At 42.7% G+C, this 26403-nt stretch overlaps 1 protein-coding gene across 10 annotated transcripts in view; it reads right to left on the bottom strand.

Moving 5' to 3' along the window:
* Positions 1–26403, bottom strand: part of gab1 (GRB2-associated binding protein 1) — a 72814-nt gene that overhangs the window by 9824 nt on the left and 36587 nt on the right. For 6 of the 10 annotated variants that reach the window (XM_047153901.2, XM_047153897.2, XM_017464063.3 and 3 more), the window contains 6 exons: positions 12324–12621; positions 6013–6229; positions 4595–4684; positions 3269–3903; positions 2182–2276; positions 1717–2020 (listed from right to left, as the gene is read on the bottom strand). In XM_047153901.2, the coding sequence (XP_047009857.1) occupies positions 1717–2020; positions 2182–2276; positions 3269–3903; positions 4595–4684; positions 6013–6229; positions 12324–12621 (1639 nt within the window). Of the gene's footprint in view, positions 1–1716; positions 2021–2181; positions 2277–3268; positions 3904–4594; positions 4685–6012; positions 6230–12323; positions 12622–16061; positions 16085–17752; positions 18203–26403 lie in introns of those variants that run through there. The other 4 variants (XM_017464060.2, XM_017464062.2, XM_047153903.2 and 1 more) reach the window with 3 other exon arrangements.

The raw sequence follows: 26403 nt of genomic DNA, 5'->3' as shown, positions 1-26403 counted from the left end.
ATTTTGTTTGGAGATCACCAAACCTAAAAATAATAATCAAAAAATAAATAAATAAATAAAATATGTAAAAACTGCATTTAACTTTCCATAGTCATCAACACAAGTACTTTGCCTATTTATTTATTTCTGGTCAATGTCTTTCAGATTTTTATGATAACACCCTTTAATTACCAATTAACAATATTGCAACTGAACAGTGACTTATTTCCACAGAAATGAATACGCTATAGGATACAGTGTGTTGAGGGAATCATAGCAACCTTAGCGTGTCGAGGTAGGGGATTATTAGAAAGCTAGCTAACTAAAATAAACTAAAAATAATGCTTTTGGAAGACAGGAACAAACAAGAGGAATGTGGATGAACCCCACTCAGACACAGAGAGAAACTAAAATTAGCCTTTTTTTTTTTTTTTTTTTTTGGAGGGCTAGTTAATGGGCATGGTAGACATGAACTAACCTTATAACACACACAAAAAAAACAACAACATGAAGGACACTATTCTGAGCCATGGTGTTCTTCACCTCGACCTCGCCTGTGATGTGGTCAATCTGGCTGTGTATTTTTACTTTTTTATTCCATCGTGATCAAAAGGAAGAGATGAATCTTTTCGGCACAGGAACACATACACATACAGTGCGAGTGTACACACCGTAGGCATTTGTGGTACATGACGAGCGATTCAAACGTGCAATGTGATGTGCCAAAGAACAAGATTTCTAAAATCAACAAGTGTATGCCTGATTTAAGTAAACGAAAACCCGGATATGAACAAAAAGAAAAGTGGAGTTAAAAAAAAAAAAGAACAAAGAAAAAAAGAAGAGAGAGAAACGGCAACGAGGCAGACAGAGAAAGAGAAGCCTGTGATTATCCAATGAAAACGCCACATCTCTCCCAGCACAGCTCATACAAGCTAACTAACGCTGCGTATGCACCAAGAATCGGCTATAATCTGCTCTGAATTAGCAAGCAATGTGGCAAAGCAAGAGAAAGAGATTTGTGATGAGAATGTCACTGTGCCTGGCCCATGATTACACCAATAAAAACGGCATGTCGTCAGTATCTCTGCAGAGTATACACCAAAATATGACTGCATAAAACGGTGGGCTTTATTTATTTATTTATTTATTATTATTTTTTAAATAAAACACATCTTATTGATTGGTAGCAGACTCTTCCTGGCCTGACCAAACAAAGAAGCCTTTGAAAAAGAAAGAGACAATGGGGACAGAGGTGACCGCTCCAGGCTAACAGCACGGTCAGGCTGCCACATACCCAGAGATCTGAGACACAGCACAATAACCCTCTTTCATTAGTCAGGTCAGATGCTGAGAGCTAACAAAGGCAAGAGGCACTGCAACACGAGCAGGATGGGAACGCAGCACAGGCTGAAAGGTTTCTTTCTCTAGTGCAGGTGTCCTGGGTTAAACTGCGGAGATGCACTGAAGATGTGAGCTAGTGCTAACGTTAGGGACTGAACACTCGATGGAAGTAGCATTAGTACATAATTACGGATATACTACTGAGAGGTTTATAAACATGAGCCAGCACATGTTAGTAGGAAAAACAACGAGCATGAGAGTTATAAGAGTGGTGAAGATGCAAGACATTTAACTACATTTAAACTAAGCAGCCAATTTCACAGCATAGCCACACACACACACACACACACACATCTACAGCCAGCCCCCCTAACACACACACACCTCACAGCTTACCTTTGCGGTCAGGTTTGAGGTTTCGGTCGACAGGTGGCGGTTGGCAGTCAGTGATGAGCATTGGTCTTCGTGGAGGTGTTTTGGGACTTGATCGGAAACCCATGTGGGCCGGAGGAGGCACCTGCTTCCCCAGGGAAGGAAACTCCACTGTGCCCGGGGTCATGGGCACATAGTTGGGCTCCTGGATAAGCTCGGAGAGGCTACCCGAGCGCTGATGTGACGGGGAATTTGCGCTCATAGGCACGTAGTTTTCATCCAGCTCCTCGGTCGAAGTGTTCCCTACAGGCAGCATGCCTTTATTTTTCTGTAGGAGGAAAAAGGTCAAAAAGTGACACTTTCCTTTTCTCCAGGAACAATATTAAAAATCAATCAGAAATTCTACCATTATTTGTAGTATCATTTGCACAAAGACTATTCTTCGCATAAATACCCTTTGATTACAAGTCACATAGTATTTATTCTTACAAAATAGTTGCTGAAGGGTTCGTTGAACTCGAATGAGCAGTTTCTGTCTGAAGGGAAAGATCTGGGTATATCATAACAGTCTTGTGATCCATAATCTGCAGAAATGTGGGAAGGGAAAAAACAAAAAAACTAAATAAGAACATAAATACACCAGCACAGACTCACAGAACACTCACTGCATGTGTACATCTTGGGAATCAGTAAATATGCAGCAATCTATATATGCATATGCAAAGCATAGAAATCCTGAACTTTGGGACAAACATGACATATGAATCCTGCTTTCTGTGGTGGTCTGGGAAAAATCATTGAATGTTGCTGTACTTCAATTTTAGCCAGCCCCCCCCCCAAAAAAAACAAACAAATAAATAAATAAAATTGGCCTTTAAGGAACATGCTTATCCATCCATCCATCCATCCATCTTCTATACCACTTATCCTTTTCAGGGTCACGGGGAAACCTGGAGCCTATCCCAGGGAGCATCGGGCACGAGGCGGGGTACACCCTGGACAGGGTGCCAATCCATCGCAGGGCACAATCACATACACACTCACACACTACGGACACTTTGGACATGCCAATCAGCCTACCATGCATGTCTTTGGACTGGGGGAGGAAACCGGAGTACCCGGAGGAAACCCCCGCAGCACGGGGAGAACATGCAAACTCCGCGCACACACAGGGCCACGGCGGGAATCGAACCCCGGACCCTGGAGGTGTGAGGCGAACGTGCTGGAACATGATTATATTTAATTAAATTAGTTTATATTTATGCTTTTTAACCTTGCCTGTCTTCCTGCAAAGTTCATGTTGTGTAAGTAAAATATCTAAAACCTTGCTAGCTAAATGTCCTGTCCTCACACAGGCAGTGATTTGTTTTCTAAAGTTGTTGGACAGCTTTGTACTGTAGAGGAAAGGACATAGGCTCAATCAAGTTCAGTTTCTAACCAGATATCGGAAGAGTATCCAGTGCTGCAGCTGGAATGACACTTTCCCCCTTTTTGGACTTTGGACTTTAAAATGTTAGAACTTTGCTTCTGGTAAAAGCAAAATAGAATAGCTCAGTTTCTGTTTCCCAATCATTACCTTTGCGCAGGCGTGAGGAATCCACAGGGCCGATGGTGTTGCTCCGGAGAGTTTTGCTTCCTCCCGGCCCTGAAGGCACACAGTAGTTTGAGTCCGTCTCCGACACCGACCTAGGTACGACGTAATTGTCTGTGGGCGAGCGGTCGGCCGCCGGCCCCGCTGAGGGTTTGGGCGGCCGAGGAGGTGGCACTACATCGGAGGCCGAGGCCTCCGCCCCCCCGGCCGTGCGGGGCACCTGATAGGCGCTGTTGCTGCCAGGCGCGGGTGGGATGTCGTAGCTGACGGACGTGTTCCTGAGATGAGCCTCAAGCGAGGGCTTTCGCGCAGGTGTGTTGAAGACGTAGACGTCGCCAGTATCGGAGTCGATGGTGCCTGACAAGGACGCGCTTTTGGGCAGCAGCACCGTGTCCTGAGACCGGCTGCGGGGAAGTTGGTACAAAGACTGCGGCTCGATCGAAACACTGGCCCCCCGCGCCGGAGGCGAGTCATACAGCGGCATGCTGGCATGCTGGGAACAGAAGAAGCCGTTGACTGATGCGTGCTTGGCTGTAGAGGTTGAGGAAGTGGGCGTGCGGTGAGATGGGAGGTTGTCGTTGCAGTCCGGCTCCGAGGAGGTAGACTTGGAGCACTCGTGTCTGAGAAAGCGAGAACAGGTTTGGGCATCACCACTATGCAGAGAGCAGGTGACAGCAATTATTTTTGATACATCACATCAGCTAATGTTTTAGTCTGGAATTCCTTACAGGCCAGCACTGGCAGAGTTAGTAATTCACCATGCATACATGTGCCTGGTTGCATATCTATAAATTTTATTAAATTTTATTACATTTTCTCTATTTATACATCTGAAATGTGTGTATGTGCAGGTATGAGAAGAAAACAAGTCAACAGGAGACACAAGAAAGGTATTTTATAAGACCGTATGTTCTTAAAAATGCCAACCATCTTGCTTTTTGTAACTCTGATAACCATGATACAGCTAACCGTGACGTAGATACTTTACTGTCCGTATGCCAGTTCTGACTCAACCTCATCCTCGTTGTTCTAAGGCTGTGACCGTAGATGGATGATGGTACATTATTTTTTTTAAACACACTTTTTTTTTTAACCAAATGTAGCATTGCACAATGTAACAACAATTTTAAAAAAAAGTGGCGTACTGTGTACACAAACATGACCTGAGTGTAGAAATTTGTACTTGGTGTCATCGGTTAAAGATTAATCAGTCCATGCACAGAAATGCGTGTCTGTTTCCTCACTCATCACACTTTGTTTGATCAGTTACGCATCACACCACACAAACACACACTGATGCTGTGCACTCACGGACTGTCAGGAGGAGCAGCCTTGCTCTCGCACTCCTCCAAGAGCAGGTATTCCTGCTCCAGCCCGCTTTCAGACAGAGCCACATTAGCACTATAGTGCACACACACACAGTCATGGATAAACGCATGTTCCTAAATTTCCTTTAGCTTCAAAATGGCCTTAGATGACCTCTACGGCCCCTGACATTCGTAGATGACACTGCAACACTAACACTGTAGTGGAAACAGTAACATTATGACACAAGGAGGTTAGGTTACTGATTACTGACTGAAAAATATAACTGAAAAATAAAACACACTCGAACTCTTACAAGACTGAAACAAACACCTCCGACCCATTTGAACGCCTCTCTCATCTACTACATCTGTAGGAAAACACTACGTGCTGTCCTGAATAATTAAGAGACAGCATCTTCTCATAGGATAAGAACACGCAGGCTCATGAATAATTATGAGACACCGACACGTCATCGAAGAACTATAGCACACTGAATGTGGATTGGTGTTTGTTTATTTCAACATTATCTACATTCTTCTTGAACAGCCACATCAACATGGCAATAAGATAGCTTATTTACGCCTGTGGCTTGACCGCTCGCTGTAGACAAACGTATTCTCACTGATATATAAACCATGGGAATCAAAAGTATTTTAATTAGCTATTAATCCACACACTAGGGATTAATCTACACACTTAAAATCTGTATCCTGTGTTTATATATTTCTGTAAAGCTGCTTTGAGACAATGTCACTGTTAAAAGCGCTATAGAGATTAAATTTAATTGAACTGAATTGAAAAGCTATAGTGACTAATTAGCTAAATTACCTAGCAATCTTATATCTATATAGTATGTATACAAGGGTATCAAGGATTTCATAACTCCAACGTTTCCTTTAACTTGCACCACTGGCTGGGACGTTTTCAAACGGCTGGTTGAAACGGTGATATTTTTAGACTAGGTTCTCATAGCATAAATATTTCAGACCGTACCATGACTAGATCTGGGCTAGACTCATTATTAGATTTTCAACGGTGCCCGCTTGCTTGTTTCATGATCGCCCATCATCGGCGTTCCAAGTGCTCGAGTGTTTATAGTTTAGAAGACATCCATCTGACAGATTTTAAGTCACAACTATCCATAGCCAATACAAAAAGTCTTTTCTAGAGTTTAAAAAGTCAAGCTGGAACTTGTAAGTGATACAGTGAAGTGATATCACCAGCCATGCCACTGCACTCTAAATTACTCTGATATGCAAAAGCACTTTATTCTAAAACTAAAAGGTGCGTGATCGTTCAACCGTCCTTTCGTAACATCCACCGACTCAGAACATTAATCCGTCCATCCATCTAGCTATAAAATCTATCCATTAGATCCACCAGTGCATTCACAGCATCTCATCCATCCTTCCTCTTCTTACCTGCTGGGCTCGGGTTTCTTGCTCTCGCAGTGGAGCAGCAGCAGGTAGTCCTGTGTGTCATCCAGGCTGGAGGAGGAGTCCAGATGTCCAACGCTGACAGGCTGGTACGGAGGGGGCACGCTGGGCAGTGCGGAGGATCCCATCAGCCCAGATCGAGGAGGTACATCCATCACCGAACCTCCACCCATTGCAGACTGATGAGATGCTTTCGCCGAGTCTACAAAACACACAAGACCAAAACTTTTGGTTCAGGATACTAAATGCAGTACTAGAAAAAAATAATGTTAATTACATATTTACTATAGTTAATGTGTAATTACGCTTTTGGAATAATGTGCTCTGGACTGACGAATCAAAGATAGAGTTGTTTGGCCACAGTAACAGCAGACATGTCTGGCGCAGACCAAAGACAGCTTTTCAGGAGAAGCACCTCATAGCAACTGTGAAGCACGGTGGTGGAAATGTTTTGGTTTGGGGTTGTTTCACTGCCTCAGGGACTGGACAGCTTGCATTCACTGATTCAACTATGAATTCTGCATCATATCAAAGAGTGCTTGAAGATAATGTGAGGCCATCTGTCCGAAAGTTCAAGTTGAACTGAAAGTGGATCTTTCAACAGGATAATGATCCTAAGCACACTAACAACTCCCTCAAGGAATAGCTCAGAAAGAAGAAATGGAGGGTTATGGAACGGCCTAGTCCAAGCCCAGATTTTAATCCCACTGTGGGGGGGTGGGGTAAGGTGAAACGGGCAGAACATGCAAGAAAACCCTCAAAACATCTTGCAACTGAAAGAATATTGCATGGAAGAGTGGTCAAAAATTCCAGCAAGCCTGGTGGACAATTACACAAAAACGCCTACAAGAAGTTATTTCTGCTAAAGGGGGCAAAACTAACTTCTGAGGACAAGTCTGTATTTACTTTTTCCAAAGAGGAATATCACATCTATTGATATTTCTGTTGAATAAATGATTGAAAAAGCACATTTTCCTTGTGGTTTAAGTTCAAGTACATCAACTTCATTAATATGTACTGTTTCAAAGAGGATCAAACGTTTGCTTGTCCAAATATGTCAAAAAAGCAAACCATTTCCATGGGGTGTACTTATTTTTTCACACGCCCGTATGAGTGTGTGTATGTCGAAGTATAACGTTTGAGTTTTAGATTTTTTATACTTCTGTACTTTTGCTTTGTTATTTCTAGGTTGCTGTGTGGATGTCCTTGTTTATACTGTATGGTGAAGCCAAGTTCCACTTTGTGGACAATAAAACTAACTAACTAACCCACAATTTCACGATTACTCTCATATATTATTATTACACCCTCATACTGGCTCTACCTACTGGACTGGCATGCTTATATTACTGTCGTCAAATCATTTGGATTTTTTGCATCATGTGCACGGACATGTTTTCCAAAATGCTGTTCATGTGGATGGGATCCCCCCCCCAACTCAATATTTCGAAAATATCCATGGACAAGGCCAAAGTAATTTCAATAACCTTTTATATATTGATACTGATATCTAACATGATAGTAAAGAATAATGCTGAATGTCTGGAGGAGCCCTGTGGACTGGATTAGGAGGTGGGTCTTAAACACTGGTGGTACACAGTCATGTTTGCGGTCTATATTCTGTATGTAGATTCCACACAGTACTGTGGCTCTGACTCGTTTCTCACGGAGCTGCCATGAGTCATGCTTCTGAAGGGCAGCACACATCTCTATGTACCTGAGAGAATGTCTCTCTCACTCACACACACACACACACACAGAGCGCTGAGTCAAAGCCAATTACGGTGCATCATAATCATCATGCACAAAAAATTCAAGTGTTTGTGTAACACATAAATAAAATGTTTGTGACTGCCATCTTTTACAGGTGAATAGAACCGCTCCTGTTCATCTCTGGCTTTTTATTAGAAATATTATTTCCAGAGTTTCTCTTTTTTTCTTTTTCTTCAGAGGAGCCTTTTCACAAGGTCACTGAGTGGCATCTCTATGCAGAGTCACTATTCAAAACTCCACAGCATTTCGCCAACACACACACACACTATTCAACTTGATTCTACTAAGTGCAGGCTTCTCAAGGCTGACTGAGTAAGGAGGTTTGCACTCTTGTTCTCTCTCTCTCTCTCGCTCATCCCCCCCACTCTGTCTGTTTTGTCAGGCAGAGCTGCTGATTCATCCCAGCAGTTGGAAAATCCCCTCTTCATGCTTGTCTTCCCATCACTCACTCTACTGTGCTATGCTAAGCTACAAGCTGCAGGTCTGGGGATCAGCATGGCTGTGTTCACATGGGCTGTGAGCTCGCGCCTTGTGCCAGAGACCGGGAGTGGGTCAGGAGGGCCACTAGACGGCCTTGTCCCAATCAGCCTCCACAAACTGAGGAAATCAGTGCATCTAGGATGAGACCTGGCACAATTAGAAAATGTGGGCTGACTGCAATTAACTTTCTGCTTTTGTTGATGACTTCATGCGATTATAGAACACCGGCGTCACTGACGCGTCACAACATCCCAACACTAGCGTCACTGACACGTCATTACATCCCGACACCGGCGTCACTGACACGTCATTATATCCCGACACCGGCGTTATGACAATTTTTAAAATGTTAATTTTAAACATAATATTAAAATGGAAAGAGGGTGAAAAAAAAAGAAAGGAAAAAAGGGGGAAAAAAAGAAAAACACAAAGACAGACAGAAAGAAAGACAAACAGACCCACAGACAGAAAGGAAGTGAGGAAGAAAGAAAAAGAAACCAACAAACAAAAACAAAGACAGACAGAAAAACAAGCAGATAGACAGACTGACAAAAATAAACACAAAGACTGATAGAAAAAAGGCAAACAGACAGAAACAAACAAACAAAAAGACAGACAAACAAGCAGACAGACAGACTGACAAAAGAAAGAGACAGACTGACAGAAAAACAGAGAAACCACTAACAGAGAGACAGACAGAAAGGAAGTGAGAAACAAACAAACGAAAAACAAAGACACACAGACAGTCTCACAAAAGAAATAAAGACAGACAGACAGACAAAGACAGACAGAAAAAAGGCAAACAGACAGAGAAAGAGGAAGAAAGATACAGAATCACAAACAAAAAGACAGACAGAAAGAAAGGAAGTGATGACGGGAGCGAGAAAGACTCAGACAGGCATCACAGACAGACAGACAGAAAGAAAAAGAAAAGACAGAGAAAAAAGCAAACAGACAGAAAGAAAGAGAGGAAGAAAGACAAAAAGACAGACAGAAAGAAAGAAAAAGACAGATAAGACACAAAAGAAAGAAAGGCCCGTATGCAGCAGAAGTTCTCCGCATACCTGGCTGGTTAGGAAGCTGGGGTCAGCAGAGTTCAGGGTCAGCCATGATGCTGCACAATGGAGTAGCTGATATTCGAACTCACAACACGCATCTTACTATTATTCAAAACTGTGACGCTTGCGTGAGCCGAGTGCGAGGCCTAGACTAGATCAGACCAGAATCCACACGCAGCCTACAAGAAGTTTTCCAACTGCTATTATGCAGAGCACACAATACACCCTCCTGAGTCAGCATTCATCATTATTTCCTCTTATTTTCACCTACATAACCCCAACTTGCTGTAACCCTTCCGGAAGTAAACATGCCCTATAAACACCCGTCATGCTTGGTGTGGCGTTCCCTCCACTAGCCCGGTGGTCCGTTTCATCTACATGGGTGACGATCGTCTCAATAATCTCCAGGACACGGCCACGCTGTGCGTGTACACATACATCCGTTTCCCAGGATTACTGTGTGCGATGGGAGTGTGTGTAGACACATGTGCAAGGTCTTAAACTTGTACAAACATGTCAGTACGATACAAAGTTGTAGGGCTGAGCACCTCACATACGCTCTGCCTTCCAGAAACCTTATTACACACATTCACCTGCACACAATGGTGCGATTATTGTGGTCAGGAGTAACCCGAGCCTTCAGTAAAACCAGCATCTCATTACTTCTTTATATATATATAAAAAAAAAAAGCCATCAGGATGCAGGCAGTTTGGGACAAACACTTCCCACGTTCGGTGACGGAGAGTCTTAAAAAGAGAGCTTCACTTTTGTCCAATGAAAAGGCACTTTAACGGTAATTCTACAATTAGTTCAACTGAGAATTTTTTGCGTGTAACATCGCATAAACAATTTTTTAAAAAATTGACGTTAAAATCACAACAATCATGTTTTTTTTTTTTTAATTATCAAAAAGTATCATTATTGGCAAATTGCTGTGGTACAAGAGGAATAAAACACACTGGGGCATTCTTCTATAGAAAAATAATAATCATTTATTCTTCACTTTTTAAATATATATATATATATAAATAATTTAAAATAAATGTAAATGTATAGTATGAAAGTAAGTTAATGACATTAATTTATTCAGAGATTTTTTTTGTGTATTAGGTTTTCAAAGGTCATTTGGCCAAAAATTGAGGAAACGTTCGATTCCCGTGGTCCCGTGTGTGTGGTGTTTGCATGTTCTCCCCGTGCTTTGGGGGTTTCCTCCGGGTACTCCGGTTTCCTCCCCCAGTCCAAAGACATGCATGGTAGGCTGATTGGCGTGTCTAAAGTGTCCGTAGTGTATGAATGGGTGTGTGTGTGTGTGTGATTGTGCCCTGCGATGGCCTTGAACCCTGTCCAGGGTGTACCCCGCCTCGTGCCCGATGCTCCCTGGGATAGGCTCCAGGTTTCCCCTCTACCCTGAAAAGGAGTAAGCGGTTGAAGGTGGATGGATGGATGTTTCAACAGACTTACGCATGGTATCTAAAAGTGCATACACTATACGGTCAGAAGTATGTGGACCGCCCACCTTCTGACGGATTTCAGCGTTTACAGGTGTATAAAATCAAGCACATAGCCGTGCAACCTCCATCGGCAGTAGAACGGGTTGTAATGAATTAATCGTCGCTGATAACTACTTGCTGGAACTATCGGTTTATCGGCAGAACTCTACACTCTCTGCATCCGTCGCAGGAGCGGCTGAGAAAGTTGCGCCGTCATTATACAGTACGAGAGCGGCCTCTAGAGGCGAAATATAAACTAGCGCTGGCAAATTTTGCCGTGTTATTTGAAGTGGTTTTTATTCATTTTGGATGTCTATTTTTAGTTGGTTCAGTTTTAATGCAAATCGTATTTCCATTAATATTTACAAAGTGTGCATATATATTGACATTTATATATTTATTTCATTTTGAAGAAGTACAGTACATTTTCATGGTACAGTCAGTATTGTTTATTTTTGTAATAAAGTTCGGCAATATTTTTACTTTGAGTGTTTTCATTCAGTATTCATATTAAACGCTATCGGTTGATTAATCGGTTATTGGCAGGCAGGTACTGCCCAACTTAGTATTGGTCTACTAGATCTGCCATGGTCAACTGTAAGTGCTATTATTGTGAAATGGAAGCATCAAGGAGCAACAGCAGCTCGCAAACTCTCAAAGAGAGGCTGGCAAGTACTGAAGCATGTAAAAAAATTAATAAATCTGTTGCATCACTCACTACAGAGTTCTAAACTGCCTGTGGAAGCAACATCAGCACAAGTTCTGTGTATCAGGAGCTTCATGGAATGGGTTTTTCATGTCTGTGCAGATGCACACAAGCCTAAGATCACTATACGCAACGCCATGTGTAAGCTAGAGTGGTGAAAAGCCTGCCGCCACTGGACTCTGGAGCAGTGGAAACGTGTTCTCTGGAGTGATGAATCACGCTTCACTATCTGGCAATCCGATAGACACGGTTGGGTTTGGCGGATGCCAGGGAACTCTACCTACTGAACTGCTTAGTGCCAACAGTACAGTTTGGTGGAGGAGGAGTAAAGCTCTGGCACTGTTTTTCAGGGTCTGGGACCCTTGGTTCCAATGAAGGATAATGTTAATGCTACAGCATACAAATGACATTTTGCACAATTGTATGCGTCCAACTTTGTGGCAGCAGTTTAGGGAAGGCCCTTTCCTGTTCCAGCATCACAATGCCCCTGTGTACAAAGTTTGGTTTGGAGGAACTCCATGGACCTACACAGAGCCTTGACCTCAACCCTGCTGAACACCACTGGGATATCAATTGTGAGCCAGGTCTTCTCGTCCAACATCAGTCCCCGATCTCACGAATGTTCTTTATATGGAATGCGCACACACTCCCACAGACACAGTCCGAAATCTTGCAGAAAGCCTTCCCAGAGCATTATATCCATAAAAAAGTTGTAGTGGGGAGAGGGGTAATTCCTTATTAAGCCCCACCTGAGTGTGTACATGTCGGTGTGTGTTTGTTCGCCTTACCGTCTGTGTCGGTGGGGTTAAAGCCACAGATGTCGCAAATGCAGCGCACCCACTTGTTCATCTCCTCCTCAGTGTCAGCCACCAGGTAGAAGACTCTGTCGATGGTCTTGATGTCGAAGATGAAGCTGTGCTCCAGCTCCTTCTTGTTGAAGCTGAGCCCGGCGTCCACCTGCTCGCACAGGTTCAGGTCGATCACTCGGATGGGCTTCTTCACGTGGTCATTTTTGTAGTACTCCAGCACGTCCGGGTCTCCCGTCAGTCGTCCACTGCGCAGAACGAACCACCGCTTCTTCCATGCCTGTGGTTTGAAAACACAGACGACAAAGGTAAGTTTCGTTTTCACATTTGCTCAGCAAACGTATTGGTATGTCCTTCCTTAACAGGCACTTTCTCTAAATATCCTGAGAAAGGTTGAAACCACTTTTTTAGGACAGCTCCGTTTACACACATTCCATGGGGGTCTGGGGAGTGTGTGTGTGGGGCGGGGGGTGTAATAGATCAATCACAGGGGAAATGGATTAATCCGTATAGAACAATTATATGAAAACGTGACAATAATAAATCCATCAGATTTTAACACAACCTTAACTCTATTAGTCTATAAACAGCACCGGCATTGTTTAGCGACCGTAGAAAGGAAGCTTCACGGTCTAGACATTCTGAACAAAACAAGCAGCTGCTATTTAGCAGTTCGCTGCAAAATTCTGCTCATTTAACACCAGAGTTAAAACTACAGCAAGGGTATTGTGAAACGTTTCAGTTCTAGACAGGTCATTACATTTCAGGTCAGGTCAGGACATTTCACCGCAGTCTAGCCACTGTGAAAGAAACAGAGGCATGGCTGTGACGGAAGACGTACCGACAGACAGAGAAAGACAGACGGGTCCGACACAGAGTGAACCCGGTGATGGAATGTGAAGGCCAGCAGAGGGTAGAAGGTCAGAGCGGTTCCTCTGATGCGGCCCGGTTAAATGCTAAGTGGTAGTTTTATGCAGACCCAAAGCATGCTCTTCTAAAGAACATGACTGGAAACACAACTCTTCTTCCCACACATGCTCTACTCCAACTCACCACACAACCCACGACACAAAGACACACACACACACCAAACCAGAAAAAACAGAGCTATTTCCTCAGAAAGAATGACGAGGCAGATATAGAAACCTCAAAAAACTCACAAGTCACACATCTAGGAATTCAAGGAGGAGGGGATTTTTTAATGTAAAGGCAACCCGGTTTCAATAGCCTACACCAAAACAACAGAAAATGATCCAGTAACCCTCAGATGGGATAGGCTTTCTGGAGACCTGTCTGATAAGTAATGTTGGAGCAGTTATAAATGATTCACAACGGACAAGCAATCTTATTATTATCATATTTGTTTTATAGTGTTTTTAAATCTTTTTATTATCGGCTTAGTTTTCAAACGTTATCTTATTAACCAGAGTGATTATATTCAATCTTTTTGGACAGCATGTGCTTTGTAAATAAACTTGACTCGTATCTTTAATGTAAATGAAGTGCTTTGACCTTTATTATAACCGATTTATTATTACTATCCGCACTTAAGCTCATAAGTAGGTTACATGCCATTAACGAGGTATTAACGAGGTTATACCTCGAACATTTACCTCAAGCCCAGAAGAAGAAAAATATGGAAATATAACATACTACGAAAGAGAAGAGTGTCTCGAGTCTGAAAAACTCCACGTGTGCTGTAGCTTAATAACTTCCTTTCTTTTTGGTCTGTAGCATGGACATTTTGCAGGACTAGAACCAAAACGTGTGACTTTAGGAGCTTGGGTACGGCGTTCATCACTTTTCGGCACTATAATAAACGCGAGTTATTTTCATAAGTGAACACTGCAGGTTACACAAACAATAAACAGCTTCAAGTAATAAAACCGAGTCATGTATATAATTACTGTCCATGTGTAACAATGTCTGTGTTGTATTTGACGTTAGATGATGAAATACATACTCGAAGCTAGAAGTACATCTTGTAAAAGACATTCGTTCATCTGTTGTTATTTGTACGCCAAACAATCAGCAGACTTCTACATCTCCTTACACAACGGTTCAGCTCTCCAACTGGTCCAGAATCAGCCGTTTATTAAACTGTTCTCTAGTCTCCTGAACGTGCAAGACACCTTGTGAAAAAGGCGTCCTGATGGCCTAATTGAAACAAAACGTCCCACGTGGTCTTTTCGGGAACGGTGTTCTGGAATGTTCTAGTGGCTATGAAATAACATCATTAGTGTTACTCGTCTGCCGAGGCCGGCCCAAAACAAACCTCTCGTATCTCCAGGATAACGCAGACTGAGACACAAAAATCCCATGCGAGAGTTTTCTGCCTCGATTTATGAAGAAATGAAACTATCCGTCTTCCTGAGCGTCGCTCTGTAATGTTCGGTATTATTGCGCTGGGCCGAAAAGCAAAAACAAATCAATAGAATGAATTTTCCTCAGGTCACATTAATGATGCAACATTCCACAGAGACAAAGCTTTTAATAAATAAATAAATAAATAAATAAGAACCCACTTCAGACCAGATCACAGGCCGCTCACATTAAAGTCCTGTGCTGTAAGGAATGTCGAATCTTTGTCGGTGTTTATTTTTTTGGCGTGCGGTTTAAGAAGAAGAAAAAAAAAGATTAACAACGCCCCCCTCTGTGCTGTTTTCCCCCCATCCACAGACTTCTCTTTGTTACAGAGCCAATCTCAGACCCTCAGTGCAGTACCCCAACTTCCCTACACACTCGCACACCAATACAAACAAACACACGACCTTGAAGTCTTCAATGTGAGTTCCATATCTGAACTCTTATACATATACAGTGTTCTGGAAAAAGTATTTTTGTATTAAGGGGGCAATTAGTTTTTCACACTAGTGATGGGTGTTGGATAACTTCTTTTTTTTTTTTGCTTAAAAAAATTAATTAATTAAAACTATCACGTTTACACTTAAGATGCCTTTGTTTTCTGATGAAGAAATTTCATTTGAAAGATCTAAAACTACTTCATATGAGATATACACGACGAGAGAAGAAACCAGGATGGGGGCGAATACTTTTTCACAGCACTGTATACCCGACTGCAATATGTATTAAATCAGCATCCAGATATTTTTGTGAAATCAAACTCACACTATGTTCGAGCAATGTGATGATAATGCTGCTGTGACGTGTCAGATTGTTGACGGGATTGTCGGAGCATTAGTACTTAATAACAATAACATTCAATACGTTTACATGGACAATAATCCGATATTAACCCGATTACCCGAGCATGTAAACAGAGCATGTAAACAGCGGTTATTGATGACCTTAATCCGATTGAAGTCATACTCGAAGTAAACACAGATGGAATTAAGACGTGTGGAGTATTCCTGTTTTAGTCGCATTATCGACGTGCGTTACAGACATGTTCACACCTTAATCACACTATTAACGTCGTGTGGGAGTTCTCACCGCATTTTGCGACAGGACACGTACACACACGGCAGCGCTCAACCGTTTGAGAGCACGGCTGCGTCCCAAACCGCGTACTTACCGACTACAGTATATAGCAGGCGAGATGCATGCATTTCGGTTACTATACAGTAGGTAAGTACGTGGTTTCAGACGCAGCCCACGGATTCAAACAGTCTATTTGCACGTACAGCATGACAAATAATTAACCGCACTCAAAGCTTTCGGAAAATTTCAAATAAAAACACCCAAAACTGTATACGTTACCATAACGAAGACCGACTGTATGTTGATCCGTGAAATTCTGGAGGGAACGTCGGACGGCGTGGCGCGGGGACGTAACGACGCGTGCTGTTAATCGCTCTATGTTCTATAACATGTAAAACAGGAACGTGAAAGGAACATTCTAAAAGCGACTCGTAAACACCTTAATCAAAATATTGTCTTATTCAGAATAAGGTCAGTAATTAGATTACTGCTAATTAAACGTAAACGTAGTCACTGACTACACGGTTCTTCAGAGGAGGTCTAGTTTTCCAACACGCTGCTTTTCTCAAACGTTTTTGTGGTTGTGTAAAATGTGGCACTGCTGTACACATTACAACATCGAACATTACTACTTTGAAAACGTCGAAGTATTTCTGTATGATACTTTGTTCCTCTTAATCGAAAGCGCTCTGCCGCTGATAGCTGCACTAAAACAAAGAGCGCTGCACACGTTATTATATATGACTTCATGCAGCTCACAATTAGCAGCATTGGATTTGTTGGTGTATTGTGGTCTGACCAAAACAGAGATCTCTCAGACTCACTCGAGCTGAACCACACCATACCCTGAGATCTGATTACACACACACACACACACACACACACACACACACACACACACACACACAGAGAGAGAGAGAGAGATATTTTACTTCATGGTGTTAATGTACATAATTATCGCAACCTTTATACTTTTGTCCTACACTGGCACCTTGCATTTTGTCACTTTATTTTTCATTTACATATTTTTGTAATTATTATTATTTTTTATTCTAATACTATGATTTTTTTTTTTAAATCCTCTTTTCTTATCTATATTTATGATTTGTCAGTACTGTATGTAAGCTATCATGCTAGTAAAGTACCTTGAAATAGAGAGAGAGAGAGAGAGGGGCAGAGAAACAGTAAGTGAGAGAGAGAGCGTCAATGAGAGATAGCGACAGAGAAAGAGTGAAACAGTGTGTTTGTGTGTATGAGAGAGAAACGGAGACAGACGGAGTGCTGTGTTAGAGGGAGTGTGTCAGTGAGAGACAGATAATGTCTATCAGTATGAACAGGGGTATGTGAGAAGAGGCATACACCCACATACACCCCTAACTGCCCCCCTCCCCCCTACACACACTAAAAACAAGGACATATCTACAACCATAAGAATTCTTCTCTCTCTCTCTCTCTCTCTCTCTCTCTCTCTCTCTCTCTCTCTCTCTCTCTCTCACACACACATACTGTATGAACAGATAACTGAAGGTAAGAGACAAACACAGTGGCCTTGTACCAGTGTTTGTGTGTTTGGAGTTACTCTATGAGAGAAGAATCATGGGAATCAGAGCCAATCGTGGGTTTTTTTTTTTTTGTCTGCTTCAAGTGTGTTGTATGAGTGGGTTGAACGTGGAGTATTTTAGCTGTGTCACAGAAACACTACCTCATGCGGAGGAGGAAGAAAAAAAAATAAATAACGGCGAAGCCTGACGAAGAAGAGTGAGCCATGATCTCTCTTCTGCCATCTGTGCAATCTCTCAGACACGTGCGCACACAAACACACACACGCTCCTTTTTACATAATTAATACCCAACTCTCCTTTTGTTCATACGCACAAAAGTGTACAGAGAGTGTACTCCAGTTCAGCTCAGTGTGTAATCACTACTCAAATATCTGCCTGCACACACACACACATATACACACACCCTACCTCAAGCTCTGGATCCTGAATAAAGCACAAGCGCACAGACAGCACGCAGTGTGGAGCCACCTGTTGCTGCTCACTCGTCCACTCTTTAGCGCACCACAGCAGTCGTCCATAGAGAAACAGAAACAGAGGGATCGGCGCTCAGCACTGGTGTGTTTTCTGAAGATCAGCAGCCCAGAACCCTGAAAACCACAAAGCGCTCCAGTGATCCCGGTACGATTTAACCCTGAAATAAACCTGGCGGTCGGGCAAACAAGGACACCGTGAATCGGGACGCTCCAGGGCCGTCAACGGATGATCCATTCCAGTGCGAGGCCGGAGGAGGAGCGCACTTTCCAGACGTCAAGCCCTACAAACTCCAAGTGAAGTGCAATGTGAAGTGTGCAAGGAGTGGGAGAGGGGACGGGGTGGGACGGAGCTCAAGAGGCCCTCCCAAATGCAGCAACAGCTGTCTCCTCTCTGAGCACACACACACTCATACACACACACACACACACACACACACACACACACACACACACACACACACACAGAGCCATGTGTGTCACACACAACGGAAGCTAAGGGCTGTAGTGTCACAGGCTGGACGTGAACAGAGATGCCATTGATGTCCAGCATGCAGGGGAATGCCATCTGAACTGAATCACACGGCCATGAGGCACTTTACATGAGTGGACTGATCAAAAAAGAACAAGAAAGGGGAAAAAAAGAAGAAGAAGAAGAAGAAGAAGAAGAGGGGGGTTTTAGTATGTAGTGACTCAAAATATTTCGGGGTTAGGGAGTGGGCGATATGACACAAATACATCATGATAGTTGAAGACATAATACATATAGTGATATAATACTGCTAACAAACTGGCAAAAAAGAAAAACAACCGAAAAAACAGTAATATAAAATATTATAATAATACAACATAAAACAAATTAAAGCAACTGGAAAATCTGGTGTACAAAAGAGCTTCATCACACTTGTGTACACAAAAAATTAAACGTAAAAAAAAGAAGAAAAAAAGCAGAAACCAAAAAAATAAAATAAATAACAGTAAAAAAATATATTATATATACACGAGTTTGAGTAAACGTATTTAAAGTCTACAAAAAAAAAATTACACTGAAAAAGCGGGAAAAAACTAATACATCAACACTTAACAACTGTAAAGATTCTGTACAAAAATAACAAAAATGAATGTAAACATTAAAAAAAAAAATAGTCGAGATATCCTGATACTCACGACACCTCAGCAATGTGTATTGTGGAATAATTGATCACAATATCAGTATCGTATCATATCGCCCAGCCCTGTGCCAGTGTGTTAGGCTCGTTTTTGTCTGGGCTTTATCAGGCAGCGCCGAAGGCCCAGGCACACTGCGTCTCTGATAAGCGTTCAGACAGTACAGAGCAACGCAGTGTCCTGCTCCACATCCTCCCTAACCGCCACGCCGAGCATTACACAACACAACCACAGTGCCAACGTACAATCCTGCTACACACATCCAAACTGCGGCAGCCGTTACTCAACCACGGAATCAGCACACACACAGGAGCATGTCTATATATCGTCGTTCCTGTTAATAAGACTGGGGTTATAGTTATGTTAACGGTGAAATGAATGAAAAACAACAGCACGCACCACTGCTTGCTACAGGAAGCAGTACAGAGAGCTGGGAAACATCACAATCTACTGTATATGAGGTATACATCATCAAGTACCGGTCAAAACGTAGCAAAGTAACCGTTTCCATCCACGTATTTAAAAAAAAAAAACAACACTGGATGGAAAAGCAACGCATGCGAATCTCCAAAAAAAATACTTGTGTACTCAATTGAGGAAGATAATTTTTGTATTCAATAACAAGACATGCACATAAACAACAATAAAAACATCATTTCCAGGGAAATAAATTTCTTGATGCTCTGCCTGAACAAAATCACGTGATCGGATAATTGGCTCGGAAAAATACTTCCTCGGGAAGTGGCGATTTTGTTCTCTTGTACACATGGGATGGAAATGATGCTTTATCCGCAAGTGTTTTTTTATGCTATTCCAATTTTCTTACATAAGCTAAATTCACAACTTCGATGGAAACACAGCTTGTGTCTCTAATTTTGTACTATTCCTTAATAGTCCCTAGTATTTGAGTGCAAATTAAATTCGTCACACGGTTTCTTCTATTACAGTACTAAGTGTAATAAATGCTATATAAAAAGCTCATGCTTTTATATCAAGTAAACCTGTAGTACTTCATCTCCCGTCACTCCCAATATCCCTGTGCTCAATGTGGCAAGATGGCTTTCAAACAGAAATTTGGAAAACACGCATGACTCGGCGTGGTTAATCCGGTTTCTCATCACCTGGTAACCATTAAAACGTGATTGCACAACTAACAGACGTGTTCATTAGCTCGAATGAGGTTTCCAGAAGTGTTTACACGTGGAATTGTAAATAGGAAGACTCCACTGACCATTCAGGGAACATTCCGGAGCCACTGCGACACATGGACACACGCTATCAGACCTTGAATAACATTGTTTCTCGGTATACAACCGTTGAGGGTTATTCCACAAAGCAAGCTAGTAAAAGTGGAACTTATCTGAAATAGCCTCGCTTGGCTTAGTGTAACCGGTTAATCCAGGCTCAGTGAGTTCCATCAACAAAGCAACTTATTTCCACTAATCAAGCAGGAATTGAACGACCGATGCTCATGCGTGTGCACATGATATATAATCAGTCCTAGCAGTCAAGTGAACATATAGCGATATGGCAGAGAGTGGCTGTTCGCCAACAAAAACATTGCAAATAAAAGCAACAACCTCAGCAAACGGTTAAGCGGTTGGCGGTTAAGGCTCTTGGTTACTGATCGGAAGGTCGGGGGTTCAAGCTCCAGCACTGCCAAGCTGCCACTGTTGGACCCTTGAGCAAGGCCCTTAACCCTCTCTGCTCCAGGGGGCGCTGTATCATGGCTGACCCTGCGCTCTGATCCCATCTTCCTGACATGCTGGGGTATGCGAAGAAAACAATTTCACTGTACTCTAATGTATATGTGACCAATAAAGACTTATAATATGTTTTCCATTACTTTCTTGAACAAATTAAATAATTTATATTTCTAGACTAAAAAAGGAATGATTGAATTCAAGGTCTTTTTGTTTCAAATGGAGTTGGACAACTATTTTGGTTGTTGGTCCATGTTTAAAGTACAATAAAAGTTCTGGTACCTGTGATCATTTGTGATGTTATTTATTCACAATTTTTATATTATACTGTAATACCTCTCAGCTCTATATGTCCTGATGTAGAACATTAATACAAGTGGGATTGTATCAGAGAAGGGAATTACTTACAAAATACGATCTGTTTTGTTCTTAGACCTGATGTTAAACGTCCATGTGAGGTAAAATTATAGTGATCGCTAGCTAAATAAACCTGATAGTGTTTGCTGTACTATATACTAGATTTCTTTTTTTTTTTTTTTTAAATGAACAGCTCATTAAAAGTTATAGGTTTTGAAGTAAAATGAGGTAAATTAAAATAAAATGGTGCTACAGATGAACTCACTCAATTAAAATTTTATATGCTTACATTTCTTAGACAGTTATGTACACACACAAGAAATAGCACACGTATATGCAAATTCAGGCACAGTGTGCAACCCGCTGGCGTTTCTCCAACAAAACGTATTCTTTGCCATCTGCATAAACACTTCCACCTGCCGTTCTGTGAAAAGGTTTTTACCTCAAGTTAATTATTAAGCCATCCGTAGTAAAACCCTGCACGTTTGCGGATATTAAGCTTGTATTTTTATTGGCGATTGTGTTGACAGCTCAATTGCTTTAGCATTGAGAGTGCTAACGGACAAATGAGGCCCGTGGTTCAGATTTGTGGTCTCTAGGATACCAGAGCTGGCGAGTGTGCGAGAGCGAACTGACGGTTGAATCATTTGTAAGTGTGAGATCTGTCAGGGATGGATGGACTGCTAACATGTTTTGTTACCCTGGTATCAGCCAGAGTAGCTCCTTTACATTTCTCACAGACAAATAAATAGCAATTAGGGAAAGAGAACGTTTCAACTCTCAAATGACTTTTAAAAGATGAGATGCTGGGAGTTTTTCATTTTTATTTATCAAAAGCACCTAAAAGCTTACATTGCTCCAAGTTTGCGCTCTGTCAGGAACCAGCGCACACACACAAGTGTGTATACATGGAAGTGCAGAGAGCCAATCAGATTGCAGCCTTCAAGATTCAAGAAGCTTGTAGCCAGAAAAGTGTACTAAAGATATAAGATGCAACGTAGCCTGTGGGAGGGGTATCTAAAGCTACATGTAACATCTTTAACTAAGTGGAGTAAGTTAAATGAATTTTCACTTATTCAAGTCAAGTGGCTTTATTGTCATTTCAACCATAGAGAGCTGGTACAGTACACAGTGAAACGAAACAACGTTCCTCCAGGACCACGGTGCTACGTAAAACAACACACTAACCACATGAGACGACACACAGAACTCAATAAGACCTACACATTCTACATAAAGTGCACGTGCAAACGTGTGCAAACACAAGACAGTACAGTAAGTACTAAAACAGGACAATAGGTACAGTAAGTGACAGTGTAGCGCCGACTAGTACACAGTTCTAGTATGGAAGTGTCAGATATAACAGGTAGTGCAAAAACATAATATAATAATTTTTTTAAATGCTGTGAATATAAAACATCACATACCATGACACAGTATTCAGCAGATTGTCTTATACCATATGTGGACATAGCGGTTATTGCGGTAGCAGCCAGGTAAAGAGTATAGTTGTGACAAGAAATGTAACGTGCAATTGCAAGGGGATTGGGATGGTGTTCAATTCAGTTCGTGTGTGTCAGTCCAGTCACTGAGCATTGAGGAGCCCGATGGCTTGGGGGAAGAATCTGTCACACAGTCTGGCCGTGACAGCGTGAATGCTCCGGTACCTTTTTCCAGATGGCAGGAGGGTGAAGAGTGTGTGTGAGGGGTGTGAGGGGTCATCCACAATGCTGGTGGCTTTGCGAATGCAGCGTGTGGTGTAAATGTCCGTGATGGAGGGAAGAGAGACCCCGATGATCTTCTCAGCTGTCCTCACTATCCTCTGCAGGGTCTTGAGATCCGATACGGTGCAATTTCCAAACCAGACAATGATGCTCAGGATGCTCTCAATAGTTCCTCTGTAGAGTGTGGTGAGGATGAGGGGTAAGAGATGGGCTTTTTTCAGCCTTCGCAGAAAGTAAAGGCTCTGTTGGGGTTTCTTGGTTATGGAGTTGGTGTTGAGGGACCAGGTGAGGTTCTCTGCCAGGTGAACACCAAGGAATTTGGTGTTCTTGACTGTCTCCACTGAGGAGCCATTGATGTTCAGCAGAGATTGCTCACTCCATGCTCTCCTGAAGTCAACAGCCATCTCTTTTGTTTTGTCCACATTCAGAGACAGGTTGTTGGCTCTGCGCCAGTCTGTTAACCGCGGCACCTCCTCTCTGTATACTGGACTTATCGTTCTTGCTGATGAGACCCACCACAGTCGTGTCCTCTGCGAACTTGATGGTGTGACTGGAGCCGTGCATTGCTGCACAGTCGTCAGCAGAGTCAACAGCACTGGACTGATCACACAGCCCTGGGGGGCACCTGTGCTCAGTGTGGTGGTGCTGGAGATGCTGTTCCCGATCTGGACTGACTGAGGTCTCCCAGTCAAGAAGTCCAGGATCCAGTTGCAGATGGAGGTGTTCAGGCCCAGTAAGTTCAGATTTCCAATCAGGTGCTGATGAATGGATGTGCTGAATGCTGAACTGAAGTCTATGAACAGCATTCGAACATAGGTGTCCATTTTGTCCAGGTATTTGAGGGCCACATGTAGGGTGGTGGAAATGGCATCATCTGTTGAGCGGTTAGGACGATATGCGAACTGCAGGGAGTCCAGTGAGAGGGGCTGCAGGGTCTTGATGTGCCTCATGACGAGCCTCTCGAAGCTCTTCATGATGGTGGGTGTGAGTGCAATGGGACGGTAGTCGTTGAGGCAGGACACTGAAGACTTCTCTTGTGGGGGACAATGGTGGTGGCCTTGAAGCATGTTGGAATGACGGAACTGCTCAGGGAGATGTTGAAGATGCCAGTGAGAACATCTGCCAGCTGCTCATCCTCTGAGCACTCTGCCAGGAATTTTGTCTGGTCAAGCGGCTTTCCGTGGGTTTTCTCTGCATAGTTTTCCTCACATCAGCCGTGGTTAGACACGGCACATGGTTGTTGGGAGGAGAGGTGATCTTCCTTGCTGTCACATCATTTTGCGCCTCAAACCAAGCGTAGAAGTTGTTCGGCACATCTGGAAAGGAGGCATCACAGGTGGGTGATGTTGTCCTGTAGTTGCTGATGGTCTGAATGCCCTGCCACAGGCACAGTGTGTCGCCTCTGTCCATGAAGTGACTGACTGATGGCCTGGGACAGTTTGGCTCTCACTGTTCTTAGGGCTGCCTTGTCACCTGCCCTGAAGGCGGAGTCTCGGGTCCTCATCAGTGCACGCACCTCCGCAGTCATCCACGGCTTCTGGTTGGAGCATGTGGTGATGGTCTTGGAGACAGTGACATCAATAGTGCACTTGCTAATGTAGCGGGTCACTGATGCCATGTATTCCTCCAAGTTGGTGGAGTCGTGGTCAGTTTCAGCCTCCCTGAACATGCGCCAGTCAGTGTGCTCAAAACAGTCCTGAAACACCTGGCTCCTGCTGGCCAGGTTTTCACCTGCTTCAAAACCAGTTTGGAGCGTTTGACAAGCAGTCTGTATGCTGGGATTAGCATAACAGAGATGTGGTCCGAGTAGCCGAGGTGGGGGGCAGGGCTAGGGTTTGTTTTTAGCTTTGCATGGACCCCCGCCCTTTTGCCGCACTTCCGCTTCCTCGCACGCCGCTTAAGACGTCCCCACTCCCGGCCATTTGCATCAGTCGATGCCATGGACCGGATACCTGGTCCACACAACACGCAGAGACCGCGTAGCTTCTCCAGCAGATCATCATGCAGTTTGGTTGTTGCATGATTTCTGTATTTCTGTATGTCTGGCGATGGTAGACACAAACACCAGTTGCTCCAACATCCATGTGCTGTACAAATCGAGGTAAGAGACAAAAAGCCGCTGCATGCTACTGTAATGCCGCAATCTTGTATCATCTTGGAAATGTATCATCGTGTATAACAAAGTATTTTAGAGAGCCCCAAGAGGTAGAGTTGTTTTAGGTTTTGGCCATTCTTTAAAGTTTCACAAGTTAGAATAATCAAAAATTCAAATCCCATCAATGCCAACGGTACTAGGATTATACAACATCATATCAGTTGGCCGATAAAGTCAGCCGATATTAAAATTACTTGCACTAAACAGCATCAGTGGAAATCACGCTGATAAATGCACTGTGCCTTACCAAAAAATAAATTAATAAATAAATAAATAAATGTTACAAATTACAAAAGGTGCAAACATTCACTGATGTTCAAGAAGGCAACATGATGCATTAAGAGCCGGGGGTATAAACTTTTGAACAAGACGATCAGTGTAAAAACAAATTATTCTGTTTAAAGATATTTTTAATTTATTTAGTTCTGCCCTTCAGACACTACATAAGATACTTACATCTTTCCTAGAAGACAAAATAACAATTTACACCGATCCAAGTGTTCAAAAGTTTACACCCCCTGACTCTTAATCTATCGTGTTGCCTTCGGGAGCATCAGTGAATGTTTGCACCTTTTGTAATAGTCGTGTACGAGTCCCTCAGTCGTCCTCAGTGTGAAAAGATGGATCTGAACATCATATAGTCACTGTTGGAAAGGGGTCAAATATACAGAAGATGCTGGAAAAGCAAAGAATGTGCAGGACCTGGAGGATTTTTCTGAAGAACAGTGGGCAGTTTAACTGTGGGCGCATCAGTTAACAGTGGGCGCATCAGTGTGATTTCTACAGAAGTTTTTAAATTTAAAGCTCTTAAATGTTAATACCGCTTTGCCTATGCGGCTTTGTGGATTTCTTTATTTTAGATAATATAATTTAAAAATAATACGATTTTTTTTTTAATAAATAATAATACAAATAGAGAACAAAGGAGGGTGGAAAGACAAACGCACATTACTGCATGGCATGACATTTACTGCCTTATGTAAGTGTTTGGAAGTAAAAAAGCAGCTCATATTATCAGTGGAAGAAGCGGATTACTGCAGTTAAAACAGGAGCACAGCTATAGGAGGTCAACAACCACCAGCATGACAACATCTTCCTAATAACAGAACGAGTCTGTCAGGGCATTTACATGCACACACACCTCCCCCTGCCAGTGCATTCCCAGAGTGTATGACCTCATCCCTTCTCTCTCTCAGCTCAATCGATCTCTCTATTCCGCGCACCTGCTGCTCTCGGCTCTGTATGATCCTCACACGCATTAAGATCAGAGTTAAGTCTCGGGCGCGCACACCCTATACCCACTTAGGGAGATCCTCCGAGGAGTGCGCTCGGCATAACCAAGCCTCCGCTAAAGCACAAACTCCACATGCATATCCATACAAAGCGTTAGACTCAAGACGATATACAAGAGGCCAGTTTGGAAGAAAAGAAAGAAATAAAATATGTACACCAGATCTGTAAGAAGCTAGCCAAAATCAACCTC

The sequence above is a fragment of the Ictalurus punctatus genome, chromosome 3 (genome assembly GCF_001660625.3).
Source record: "Ictalurus punctatus breed USDA103 chromosome 3, Coco_2.0, whole genome shotgun sequence".
Classification (NCBI taxonomy): domain Eukaryota; kingdom Metazoa; phylum Chordata; class Actinopteri; order Siluriformes; family Ictaluridae; genus Ictalurus; species Ictalurus punctatus.
Note: the sequence above shows the minus strand (reverse complement) of the source record. Positions and strands in the feature narration are given on the sequence as shown.